This window comes from Oncorhynchus kisutch, linkage group LG4 (assembly GCF_002021735.2).
Source record: "Oncorhynchus kisutch isolate 150728-3 linkage group LG4, Okis_V2, whole genome shotgun sequence".
In the NCBI taxonomy this organism is placed as follows: domain Eukaryota; kingdom Metazoa; phylum Chordata; class Actinopteri; order Salmoniformes; family Salmonidae; genus Oncorhynchus; species Oncorhynchus kisutch.
Window position 1 is genome coordinate 1,582,763 of NC_034177.2, and position 13,843 is coordinate 1,596,605.

General features: G+C 45.0%; 1 protein-coding gene across 4 annotated transcripts in view; it reads left to right on the plus strand.

The window, feature by feature from the left end:
* The window catches only part of LOC109886001 (cytoplasmic FMR1-interacting protein 1 homolog), a 132,158-nt gene that overhangs the window by 65,442 nt on the left and 52,873 nt on the right, over positions 1-13,843 (plus strand). For all 4 annotated transcript variants that reach the window (XM_031822269.1, XM_031822270.1, XM_031822271.1 and 1 more), the window contains one exon: positions 1,864-1,989. In XM_031822269.1, coding sequence (XP_031678129.1) covers positions 1,864-1,989 — 126 coding nt within the window. The remainder of the gene's footprint in view (positions 1-1,863; positions 1,990-13,843) is intronic.

Below are 13,843 nucleotides of genomic sequence, written 5' to 3' on the forward strand. Positions count from 1 at the left end.
ATAGCCTCCACATTGACTCTGTACCGGTACCCCCTGTATATAACCTCCACATTGACTCTGTACCGTAACACCCTGTATATAGCCTCCACATTGACTCTGTACCGTAACATCCTGTATATAGACTCCACATTGACTCTGTACCGTAACACCCTGTATATAGCCTCCACATTGACTCTGTACCGTAACACCCTGTATATAGCCTCCACATTGACTATGTACCGGTACCCCCTGTATATAGCCTCCACATTGACTCTGTACCGGTACCCCCTGTATATAGCCTCCACATTGACTCTGTACCGGTACCCCCCTGTATATAGCCTCCACATTGACTCTGTACCGGTACCCCCTGTATTTAGCCTCCACATTGACTCTGTACCGGTACCCCCTGTAGATAGCCTCCACATTGACTCTGTACCATAACACCCTGTATATAGCCTCCACATTGACTCTGTACCGTAACACCCTGTATATAGCCTCCACATTGACTCTGTACCGTAACACCCTGTATATGGCCTCCACATTGACTCTGTACCGGTACCCCCTGTATATAGCCTCCACATTGACTCTGTACCGTAACACCCTGTATATAGCCTCCACATTGACTCTGTACTGGTACCCCCTGTATATAGCCTCCATGTTGACTCTGTACTGGTACCCCCTGTATATAGCCTCCACATTGACTCTGTACCGTAACACCCTGTATATAGCCTCCACATTGACTCTGTACCGTAACACCCTGTATATAGCCTCCACATTGACTCTGTACCGGTACCCCCTGTATATAGCCTCCACATTGACTCTGTACCGTAATACCCTCTATATAGCCTCCACATTGACTCTGTACCGGTACCCCCTGTATATAGCCTCCACATTGACTCTGTACCGTAACACCCTGTATATAGCCTCCACATTGACTCTGTAATGGTACCCCCTGTATATAGCCTCCACATTGACTCTGTACCGTAACACCCTGTATATAGCCTCCACATTGACTCTGTAGTGGTACCCCCTGTATATAGCCTCCACATTGACTCTGTACCATAATACCCTGTATATAGCCTCCACATTGACTCTGTACCGTAACACCCTGTATATAGCCTCCACATTGACTCTGTACCATAATACCCTGTATATAGCCTCCACATTGACTCTGTACCGGTACCCCCTGTATATAGTCTCCACATTGACTCTGTACCGTAACACCCTGTATATAGCCTCCACATTGACTCTGTAATAGTACCCCCTGTATATAGCCTCCACATTGACTCTGTACCATAATACCCTGTATATAGCCTCCACATTGACTCTGTACCGTAATACCCTGTATATAGCCTCCACATTGACTCTGTACCATAACACCCTGTATATAGCCTCCACATTGACTCTGTACCATAATACCCTGTATACAGCCTCCACATTGACTCTGTACTGGTACCCCCTGTATATAGCCTCCACATTGACTCTGTACCATAATACCCTGTATATATCCTCCACATTGACTCTGTAATGGTACCCCCTGTATATAGCCTCCACATTGACTCTGTACCATAATACCCTGTATATAGCCTCCACATTGACTCTGTACCATAATACCCTGTATATAGCCTCCACATTGACTCTGTACCATAATACCCTGTATATAGCCCCACTATTGTTATTTACTGTTGCTCTTTAACTATTAGTTATTCTTATCTTTTACTTATTATTTTGTTGTTGGTATTTTCTTAACTGTATTGTTGGTTAAGGGATTGTAAGTAAGCGTTTCACTGTTGTATTCGGTGCATGTGACACCTTAAAAAAATATATATATAATGTTGATGATGTTGATAATGATGAGGATGATGAAGACAACTCTTCCTGCAGTACTCGTGGAAGCTGGTTCATCCAACGGATAAGTACTCGAACAAGGAGTGTCCTGACAACGCGGAGGAGTATGAACGAGCTACACGATACAACTACACCATTGAGGAGAAGTTTGCCCTTGTCGAGGTCAGTTTACTACCTTTTCCCCTCCACAATCTGTCTGTTGTCCAATCACCCTAGCCTGCTCTTTACCTAGCCTGGTCTTTACCTAGCCCGGTCGTTCGTTACCTAACCTGGTCGTTACCTAACCTGGTCATTACCTAGCCTGGTCATTACCTAGCCTGGTCATTACCTAGCCTGGTCCTGTATCTGTTTCTGCTGTCTAGCCAGCTGTTCTGGTCATTACCTAGCCTGGTCATTACCTAGCCTGGTCATTACCTAGCCTGGTCCTGTATCTGTTTCTGCTGTCTAGCCAGCTGTTCTGGTCATTACCTAGCCTGGTCGTTACCTAGCCTGGTCCCTAATCTGTTTCTGCTGTCTAGCCAGCTGTTCTGGTCATTACCTAGCCTGGTCGTTACCTAGCCTGGTCATTACCTAGCCTGGTCCTGTATCTGTTTCTGCTGTCTAGCCAGCTGTTCTGGTCATTACCTAGCCTGGTCCCTAATCTGTTTCTGCTGTCTAGCCAGCTGTTCTGGTCTTTACCTAGCCTGGTCATTACCTAGCCTGGTCATTACCTAGCCTGGTCATTACCTAGCCTGGTCCCTAATCTGTTTCTGCTGTCTAGCCAGCTGTTCTGGTCTTTACCTAGCCTGGTCATTACCTAGCCTGGTCGTTACCTAGCCAGGTCATTACCTATTCTGGTCATTACCTAGCCTGGTCATTACCTATTCTGGTCATTACCTAGCCAGGTCCTTACCTATTATGGTCATTACCTATTCTGGTCATTACCTAGCCAGGTCATAACCTATTCTGGTCATTACCTAGCCAGATCATTACCTAGCCTGGTCATTACCTATTCTGGTCATTACCTAGCCAGGTCATTACCTGTTCTGGTCATTACCTAGCCTGGTCCCATATCTGTTTCTGCTGTCTAGCCAGCTGTTCTGGTCATTACCTAACCTAGTCATTACCTAGCCTGGTTATTACCTAACCTGGTCATTACCTAGCCTGGTCATTACCTAGCCTGGTCATTACCTAACCTGGTCATTACCTAACCTGGTCATTACCTAGCCTGGTCATTACCTAACCTGGTCATTACATAGCCTGGTCATTACATAGCCTGGTCATTACCTAGCCTGGTCATTACCTAGCCTGGTCATTACCTAACCCGGTCATTACCTAACCTGGTCATTACCTAACCTGGTCATTACCTAACCTGGTCATTACCTAGCCTGGTCATTACCTAGCCTGGTCATTACCTAACCCGGTCATTACCTAACCTGGTCATTACCTAACCTGGTCATTACCTAACCTGGTCATTACCTAACCTGGTCATTACCTAACCCGGTCATTACCTAGCCTGGTCATTACCTAGCCTGGTCATTACCTAGCCTGGTAATTACCTAACCCGGTCATTACCTAGCCCGGTCATTACCTAGCCTGGTCATTACCTAGCCTGGTAATTACCTAACCCGGTCATTACCTAGCCTGGTCATTACCTAGCCTGGTAATTACCTAGCCTGGTCATTACCTAACCTGGTCATTACCTAGCCTGGTCATTACCTAGCCTGGTCGTTACCTAGCCTGGTCGTTACCTAGCCTGGTCGTTACCTAGCCTGGTCGTTACCTAGCCTGGTCATTACCTAACCTGGTCATTACATAGCCTGGTCATTACCTAGCCTGGTCATTACCTAACCCGGTCATTACCTAACCTGGTCATTACCTAACCTGGTCATTACCTAACCTGGTCATTACCTAGCCTGGTCATTACCTAACCCGGTCATTACCTAGCCTGGTCATTACCTAGCCTGGTCATTACCTAGCCTGGTAATTACCTAACCCGGTCATTACCTAGCCTGGTCATTACCTAGCCTGGTCATTACCTAGCCTGGTAATTACCTAACCCGGTCATTACCTAGCCTGGTCATTACCTAGCCTGGTAATTACCTAGCCTGGTCATTACCTAACCTGGTAATTACCTAGCCTGGTCATTACCTAGCCTGGTCATTACCTAGCCTGGTCATTACCTAGCCTGGTCGTTACCTAGCCTGGTCATTACCTAGCCTGGTCATTACCTAGCCTGGTCATTACCTAACCTGGTCATTACCTAGCCTGGTCGTTACCTAGCCTGGTCATTACCTAGCCTGGTCATTACCTAACCTGGTCGTTACCTAGCCTGGTCGTTACCTAGCCTGGTCGTTACCTAGCCTGGTCGTTACCTAGCCTGGTCTTTACCTAACCTGGTCATTACCTAGCCTGGTCATTACCTAACCTGGTAATTACCTAGCCTGGTCATTACCTAACCTGGTCATTACCTAGCCTGGTCATTACCTAGCCTGGTCATTACCTAACCTGGTAATTACCTAGCCTGGTAATTACCTAACCCGGTCATTACCTAACCCGGTCATTACCTAGCCTGGTCATTACCTAGCCTGGTCATTACCTAGCCTGGTCATTACCTAGCCTGGTCATTACCTAGCCTGGTCATTACCTAACCTGGTCATTACCTAGCCTGGTAATTACCTAGCCTGGTCATTACCTAGCCTGGTAATTCCCTAGCCTAGTCCCTTCTGTGGTCCTAGGACTTCTATAGGAGTTGGCTAGACGGCACATCTCTAACTCTACCGTTGACTGCTTTGGCCAACTGCTGATGTAACGAAGGGTTTATAAATGTATGTCTGAGGTGTGTTAGAGACTAACGAACCTGTCTCTAGGTGTGTTAGAAACTAACTAACCTGTCTCTGGGTGTGTTAGAGACTAACTAACCTGTCTCTAGGTGTGTTAGAGACTAACTAACCTGTCTCTAGGTGTGTTAGAGACTGACTAACTAACCTGTCTCTAGGTGTGTTAGAGACTAACTAACCGTGAGGTGGTCCTTCCCTCCAGGTGATGGCCATGATAAAGGGTTTATAAATGTATGTCTGAGGTGTGTTAGAGACTAACTAACCGTGAGGTGGTCCTTCCCTCCAGGTGATGGCCATGATAAAGGGTTTATAAATGTATGTCTGAGGTGTGTTAGAGACTAACTAACCTGTCTCTAGGTGTGTTAGAGACTGACTAACTAACCTGTCTCTAGGTGTGTTAGAGACTAACTAACCTGTCTCTAGGTGTGTTAGAGACTAACTAACCTGTCTCTAGGTGTGTTAGAGACTGACTAACTAACCTGTCTCTAGGTGTGTTAGAGACTAACTAACTGTGAGGTGGTCCTTCCCTCCAGGTGATGGCCATGATAAAGGGTTTATAAATGTATGTTTGAGGTGTGTTAGAGACTAACTAACCGTGAGGTGGTCCTTCCCTCCAGGTGATGGCCATGATAAAGGGTTTATAAATGTATGTCTGAGGTGTGTTAGAGACTAACTGACCTGTCTCTAGGTGTGTTAGAGACTGACTAACTAACCTGTCTCTAGGTGTGTTAGAGACTAACTAACCTGTCTCTAGGTGTGTTAGAGACTGACTAACTAACCTGTCTCTAGGTGTGTTAGAGACTAACTAACCGTGAGGTGGTCCTTCCCTCCAGGTGATGGCCATGATAAAGGGTTTATAAATGTATGTTTGAGGTGTGTTAGAGACTAACTAACCGTGAGGTGGTCCTTCCCTCCAGGTGATGGCCATGATAAAGGGTTTATAAATGTATGTTTGAGGTGTGTTAGAGACTAACTAACCGTGAGGTGGTCCTTCCCTCCAGGTGATGGCCATGATAAAGGGTTTATAAATGTTATGTCTGAGGTGTGGTCCTGTCTCTAGGTGTGTTAGAGACTAACTAACCTGTCTCTAGGTGTGTTAGAGACTAACTAACCTGTCTCTAGGTGTGTTAGAGACTAACTAACCTGTCTCTAGGTGTGTTAGAGACTAACTAACATGTCTCTAGGTGTGTTAGAGACTAACTAACCTGTCTCTAGGTGTGTTAGAGACTAACTAACCTGTCTCTAGGTGTGTTAGAGACTAACTAACCTGTCTCTAGATGTGTTAGAGACTAACTAACCTGTCTCTAGGTGTGTTAGAGACTAACTAACCTGTCTCTAGGTGTGTTAGAGACTAACTAACCGTGAGGTGGTCCTTCCCTCCAGGTGATGGCCATGATAAAGGGTTTATAAATGTATGTCTGAGGTGTGTTCCTGTCTCTAGGTGTGTTAGAGACTAACTAACCGTGGGGTGGTCCTTCCCTCCAGGTGATGGCCATGATAAAGGGTTTATAAATGTATGTCTGAGGTGTGGTCCTGTCTCTAGGTGTGTTAGAGACTAACGAACCTGCCTCTAGGTGTGTTAGAGACTAACTAACCTGTCTCTAGGTGTGTTAGAGACTAACTAACCGTGAGGTGGTCCTTCCCTCCAGGTGATGGCCATGATAAAGGGTTTATAAATGTATGTCTGAGGTGTGTTAGAGACTAACTGACCTGTCTCTAGGTGTGTTAGAGACTGACTAACTAACCTGTCTCTAGGTGTGTTAGAGACTAACTAACCGTGAGGTGGTCCTTCCCTCCAGGTGATGGCCATGATAAAGGGTTTATAAATGTATGTTTGAGGTGTGTTAGAGACTAACTAACCGTGAGGTGGTCCTTCCCTCCAGGTGATGGCCATGATAAAGGGTTTATAAATGTATGTTTGAGGTGTGTTAGAGACTAACTAACCGTGAGGTGGTCCTTCCCTCCAGGTGATGGCCATGATAAAGGGTTTATAAATGTATGTTTGAGGTGTGTTAGAGACTAACTGACCTGTCTCTAGGTGTGTTAGAGACTGACTAACTAACCTGTCTCTAGGTGTGTTAGAGACTAACTAACCGTGAGGTGGTCCTTCCCTCCAGGTGATGGCCATGATAAAGGGTTTATAAATGTATGTTTGAGGTGTGTTAGAGACTAACTAACCGTGAGGTGGTCCTTCCCTCCAGGTGATGGCCATGATAAAGGGTTTATAAATGTATGTTTGAGGTGTGTTAGAGACTAACTAACCTGTCTCTAGGTGTGTTAGAGACTAACTAACCTGTCTCTAGGTGTGTTAGAGACTAACTAACCGTGAGGTGGTCTTTCCCTCCAGGTGATGGCCATGATAAAGAGTTTATAAATGTTATGTCTGAGGTGTGGTCCTGTCTCTAGGTGTGTTAGAGACTAACTAACCTGTCTCTAGGTGTGTTAGAGACTAACTAACCTGTCTCTAGGTGTGTTAGAGACTAACTAACCTGTCTCTAGGTGTGTTAGAGACTAACTGACCTGTCTCTAGGTGTGTTAGAGACTAACTAACCTGTCTCTGGGTGTGTTAGAGACTAACTAACCTGTCTCTAGGTGTGTTAGAGACTAACTAACCGTGGGGTGGTCCTTCCCTCCAGGTGATGGCCATGATAAAGAGTTTATAAATGTTATGTCTGAGGTGTGGTCCTGTCTCTAGGTGTGTTAGAGACTAATGAACCTGTCTCTAGGTGTGTTAGAGACTAACTAACCTGTCTCTAGGTGTGTTAGAGACTAACTGACCTGTCTCTAGGTGTGTTAGAGACTAACTAACCTGTCTCTGGGTGTGTTAGAGACTAACTAACCTGTCTCTAGGTGTGTTAGAGACTAACTAACCGTGGGGTGGTCCTTCCCTCCAGGTGATGGCCATGATAAAGAGTTTATAAATGTTATGTCTGAGGTGTGGTCCTGTCTCTAGGTGTGTTAGAGACTAATGAACCTGTCTCTAGGTGTGTTAGAGACTAACTAACCTGTCTCTAGGTGTGTTAGAGACTAACTGACCTGTCTCTAGGTGTGTTAGAGACTAACTAACCTGTCTCTAGGTGTGTTAGAGACTAACTAACCTGTCTCTAGGTGTGTTAGAGACTAACTAACCTGTCTCTGGGTGTGTTAGAGACTAACTAACCTGTCTCTAGGTGTGTTAGAGACTAACTAACCTGTCTCTAGGTGTGTTAGAGACTAACTAACCCTGAGGTGGTCCTTCCCTCCAGGTGATGGCCATGATAAAGGGTTTATAAATGTATGTCTGAGGTGTGTTCCTGTCTCTAGGTGTGTTAGAGACTAACTAACCTGTCTCTAGGTGTGTTAGAGACTAACTAACCTGTCTCTAGGTGTGTTAGAGACCAACTAACCTGTCTCTAGGTGTGTTAGAGACTAACTAACCGTGGGGTGGTCCTTCCCTCCAGGTGATGGCCATGATAAAGGGTTTATAAATGTATGTCTGAGGTGTGTTCCTGTCTCTAGGTGTGTTAGAGACTAACTAACCTGTCTCTAGGTGTGTTAGAGACTAACTAACCTGTCTCTAGGTGTGTTAGAGACTAACTAACCTGTCTCTAGGTGTGTTAGAGACTAACTAACCTGTCTCTAGGTGTGTTAGAGACTAACTAACCTGTCTCTAGGTGTGTTAGAGACTAACTAACCGTGGGGTGGTCCTTCCCTCCAGGTTATGGCCATGATAAAGGGTTTATAAATGTATGTCTGAGGTGTGTTCCTGTCTCTAGGTGTGTTAGAGACTAACTAACCTTTCTCTAGGTGTGTTAGAGACTAACTAACCGTGGGGTGGTCCTTCCCTCCAGGTGATGGCCATGATAAAGAGTTTATAAATGTTATGTCTGAGGTGTGTTCCTGTCTCTAGGTGTGTTAGAGACTAACTAACCTGTCTCTAGGTGTGTTAGAGACTAACTAACCTGTCTCTAGGTGTGTTAGAGACCAACTAACCTGTCTCTAGGTGTGTTAGAGACTAACTAACCGTGGGGTGGTCCTTCCCTCCAGGTGATGGCCATGATAAAGGGTTTATAAATGTTATGTCTGAGGTGTGGTCCTGTCTCTAGGTGTGTTAGAGACTAACGGACCTGTCTCTAGGTGTGTTAGAGACTAACTAACCTGTCTCTAGGTGTGTTAGAGACTAACTGACCCGTCTCTAGGTGTGTTAGAGACTAACTAACCTGTCTCTAGGTGTGTTAGAGACTAACTAACCTGTCTCTAGGTGTGTTAGAGACTAACTAACCTGTCTGTAGGTGTGTTAGAGACTAACTAACCTGTCTCTAGGTGTGTTAGAGACTAACTGACCTGTCTCTAGGTGTGTTAGAGACTAACTGACCTGTCTCTAGGTGTGTTAGAGACTAACTAACCTGTCTCTAGGTGTGTTAGAGACTAACTAACCTGTCTCTGGGTGTGTTAGAGACTAACTAACCTGTCTCTAGGTGTGTTAGAGACTAACTAACCTGTCTCTAGGTGTGTTAGAGACTAATTAACCTGTCTCTAGGTGTGTTAGAGACTAACTGACCTGTCTCTAGGTGTGTTAGAGACTAACTAACCTGTCTCTAGGTGTTTTAGAGACTAACTAACTGTGAGGTGGTCCTTCCCTCCAGGTGATGGCCATGATAAAGGGTTTATAAATGTCTGTCTGAGGTGTGTTCCTGTCTCTAGGTGTGTTAGAGACTAACTAACCTGTCTCTAGGTGTGTTAGAGACTAACTAACCTGTCTCTAGGTGTGTTAGAGACCAACTAACCTGTCTCTAGGTGTGTTAGAGACTAACTGACCGTGGGGTGGTCCTTCCCTCCAGGTGATGGCCATGATACAGGGTTTATAAATGTATGTCTGAGGTGTGTTCCTGTCTCTAGGTGTGTTAGAGACTAACTAACCTGTCTCTAGGTGTGTTAGAGACCAACTAACCTGTCTCTAGGTGTGTTAGAGACTAACTAACCGTGGGGTGGTCCTTCCCTCCAGGTGATGGCCATGATAAAGGGTTTATAAATGTATGTCTGAGGTGTGTTCCTGTCTCTAGGTGTGTTAGAGACTAACTAACCTGTCTCTAGGTGTGTTAGAGACTAACTAACCTGTCTCTAGGTGTGTTAGAGACTAACTAACCTGTCTCTAGGTGTGTTAGAGACTAACTAACCTGTCTCTAGGTGTGTTAGAGACTAACTAACCTGTCTCTAGGTGTGTTAGAGACTAACTAACCGTGGGGTGGTCCTTCCCTCCAGGTTATGGCCATGATAAAGGGTTTATAAATGTATGTCTGAGGTGTGTTCCTGTCTCTAGGTGTGTTAGAGACTAACTAACCTTTCTCTAGGTGTGTTAGAGACTAACTAACCGTGGGGTGGTCCTTCCCTCCAGGTGATGGCCATGATAAAGAGTTTATAAATGTTATGTCTGAGGTGTGTTCCTGTCTCTAGGTGTGTTAGAGACTAACTAACCTGTCTCTAGGTGTGTTAGAGACTAACTAACCTGTCTCTAGGTGTGTTAGAGACCAACTAACCTGTCTCTAGGTGTGTTAGAGACTAACTAACCGTGGGGTGGTCCTTCCCTCCAGGTGATGGCCATGATAAAGGGTTTATAAATGTTATGTCTGAGGTGTGGTCCTGTCTCTAGGTGTGTTAGAGACTAACGGACCTGTCTCTAGGTGTGTTAGAGACTAACTAACCTGTCTCTAGGTGTGTTAGAGACTAACTGACCCGTCTCTAGGTGTGTTAGAGACTAACTAACCTGTCTCTAGGTGTGTTAGAGACTAACTAACCTGTCTCTAGGTGTGTTAGAGACTAACTAACCTGTCTGTAGGTGTGTTAGAGACTAACTAACCTGTCTCTAGGTGTGTTAGAGACTAACTGACCTGTCTCTAGGTGTGTTAGAGACTAACTGACCTGTCTCTAGGTGTGTTAGAGACTAACTAACCTGTCTCTAGGTGTGTTAGAGACTAACTAACCTGTCTCTGGGTGTGTTAGAGACTAACTAACCTGTCTCTAGGTGTGTTAGAGACTAACTAACCTGTCTCTAGGTGTGTTAGAGACTAATTAACCTGTCTCTAGGTGTGTTAGAGACTAACTGACCTGTCTCTAGGTGTGTTAGAGACTAACTAACCTGTCTCTAGGTGTTTTAGAGACTAACTAACTGTGAGGTGGTCCTTCCCTCCAGGTGATGGCCATGATAAAGGGTTTATAAATGTCTGTCTGAGGTGTGTTCCTGTCTCTAGGTGTGTTAGAGACTAACTAACCTGTCTCTAGGTGTGTTAGAGACTAACTAACCTGTCTCTAGGTGTGTTAGAGACCAACTAACCTGTCTCTAGGTGTGTTAGAGACTAACTGACCGTGGGGTGGTCCTTCCCTCCAGGTGATGGCCATGATACAGGGTTTATAAATGTATGTCTGAGGTGTGTTCCTGTCTCTAGGTGTGTTAGAGACTAACTAACCTGTCTCTAGGTGTGTTAGAGACCAACTAACCTGTCTCTAGGTGTGTTAGAGACTAACTAACCGTGGGGTGGTCCTTCCCTCCAGGTGATGGCCATGATAAAGGGTTTATAAATGTATGTCTGAGGTGTGTTCCTGTCTCTAGGTGTGTTAGAGACTAACTAACCTGTCTCTAGGTGTGTTAGAGACTAACTAACCTGTCTCTAGGTGTGTTAGAGACTAACTAACCTGTCTCTAGGTGTGTTAGAGACTAACTAACCTGTCTCTAGGTGTGTTAGAGACTAACTAACCTGTCTCTAGGTGTGTTAGAGACTAACTAACCGTGGGGTGGTCCTTCCCTCCAGGTTATGGCCATGATAAAGGGTTTATAAATGTATGTCTGAGGTGTGTTCCTGTCTCTAGGTGTGTTAGAGACTAACTAACCTTTCTCTAGGTGTGTTAGAGACTAACTAACCGTGGGGTGGTCCTTCCCTCCAGGTGATGGCCATGATAAAGAGTTTATAAATGTTATGTCTGAGGTGTGTTCCTGTCTCTAGGTGTGTTAGAGACTAACTAACCTGTCTCTAGGTGTGTTAGAGACTAACTAACCTGTCTCTAGGTGTGTTAGAGACCAACTAACCTGTCTCTAGGTGTGTTAGAGACTAACTAACCGTGGGGTGGTCCTTCCCTCCAGGTGATGGCCATGATAAAGGGTTTATAAATGTTATGTCTGAGGTGTGGTCCTGTCTCTAGGTGTGTTAGAGACTAACGGACCTGTCTCTAGGTGTGTTAGAGACTAACTAACCTGTCTCTAGGTGTGTTAGAGACTAACTGACCCGTCTCTAGGTGTGTTAGAGACTAACTAACCTGTCTCTAGGTGTGTTAGAGACTAACTAACCTGTCTCTAGGTGTGTTAGAGACTAACTAACCTGTCTGTAGGTGTGTTAGAGACTAACTAACCTGTCTCTAGGTGTGTTAGAGACTAACTGACCTGTCTCTAGGTGTGTTAGAGACTAACTGACCTGTCTCTAGGTGTGTTAGAGACTAACTAACCTGTCTCTAGGTGTGTTAGAGACTAACTAACCTGTCTCTGGGTGTGTTAGAGACTAACTAACCTGTCTCTAGGTGTGTTAGAGACTAACTAACCTGTCTCTAGGTGTGTTAGAGACTAATTAACCTGTCTCTAGGTGTGTTAGAGACTAACTGACCTGTCTCTAGGTGTGTTAGAGACTAACTAACCTGTCTCTAGGTGTTTTAGAGACTAACTAACTGTGAGGTGGTCCTTCCCTCCAGGTGATGGCCATGATAAAGGGTTTATAAATGTCTGTCTGAGGTGTGTTCCTGTCTCTAGGTGTGTTAGAGACTAACTAACCTGTCTCTAGGTGTGTTAGAGACTAACTAACCTGTCTCTAGGTGTGTTAGAGACCAACTAACCTGTCTCTAGGTGTGTTAGAGACTAACTGACCGTGGGGTGGTCCTTCCCTCCAGGTGATGGCCATGATAAAGGGTTTATAAATGTATGTCTGAGGTGTGTTCCTGTCTCTAGGTGTGTTAGAGACTAACTAACCTGTCTCTAGGTGTGTTAGAGACCAACTAACCTGTCTCTAGGTGTGTTAGAGACTAACTAACCGTGGGGTGGTCCTTCCCTCCAGGTGATGGCCATGATAAAGGGTTTATAAATGTATGTCTGAGGTGTGTTCCTGTCTCTAGGTGTGTTAGAGACTAACTAACCTGTCTCTAGGTGTGTTAGAGACTAACTAACCTGTCTCTAGGTGTGTTAGAGACTAACTAACCTGTCTCTAGGTGTGTTAGAGACTAACTAACCTGTCTCTAGGTGTGTTAGAGACTAACTAACCTGTCTCTAGGTGTGTTAGAGACTAACTAACCTGTCTCTAGGTGTGTTAGAGACTAACTAACCGTGGGGTGGTCCTTCCCTCCAGGTTATGGCCATGATAAAGGGTTTATAAATGTATGTCTGAGGTGTGTTCCTGTCTCTAGGTGTGTTAGAGACTAACTAACCTGTCTCTAGGTGTGTTAGAGACTAACTAACCTTTCTCTAGGTGTGTTAGAGACTAACTAACCGTGGGGTGGTCCTTCCCTCCAGGTGATGGCCATGATAAAGAGTTTATAAATGTTATGTCTGAGGTGTGGTCCTGTCTCTAGGTGTGTTAGAGACTAATGAACCTGTCTCTAGGTGTGTTAGAGACTAACTAACCTGTCTCTAGGTGTGTTAGAGACTAACTAACCTGTCTCTAGGTGTGTTAGAGACTAACTGACCTGTCTCTAGGTGTGTTAGAGACTAACTGACCTGTCTCTAGGTGTGTTAGAGACTAACTAACCTGTCTCTAGGTGTGTTAGAGACTAACTAACCTGTCTCTAGGTGTGTTAGAGACTAACTGACATGTCTCTAGGTGTGTTAGAGACTAACTAACCTGTCTCTGGGTGTGTTAGAGACTAACTAACCTGTCTCTAGGTGTGTTAGAGACTAACTAACCTGTCTCTAGGTGTGTTAGAGACTAACTAACCCTAAGGTGGTCCTTCCCTCCAGGTGATGGCCATGATAAAGGGTTTATAAATGTATGTCTGAGGTGTGTTCCTGTCTCTAGGTGTGTTAGAGACTAACTAACCTGTCTCTAGGTGTGTTAGAGACTAACTAACCTGTCTCTAGGTGTGTTAGAGACCAACTAACCTGTCTCTAGGTGTGTTAGAGACTAACTAACCGTGGGGTGGTCCTTCCCTCCAGGTGATGGCCATGATAAAGGGTTTATAAATGTTAT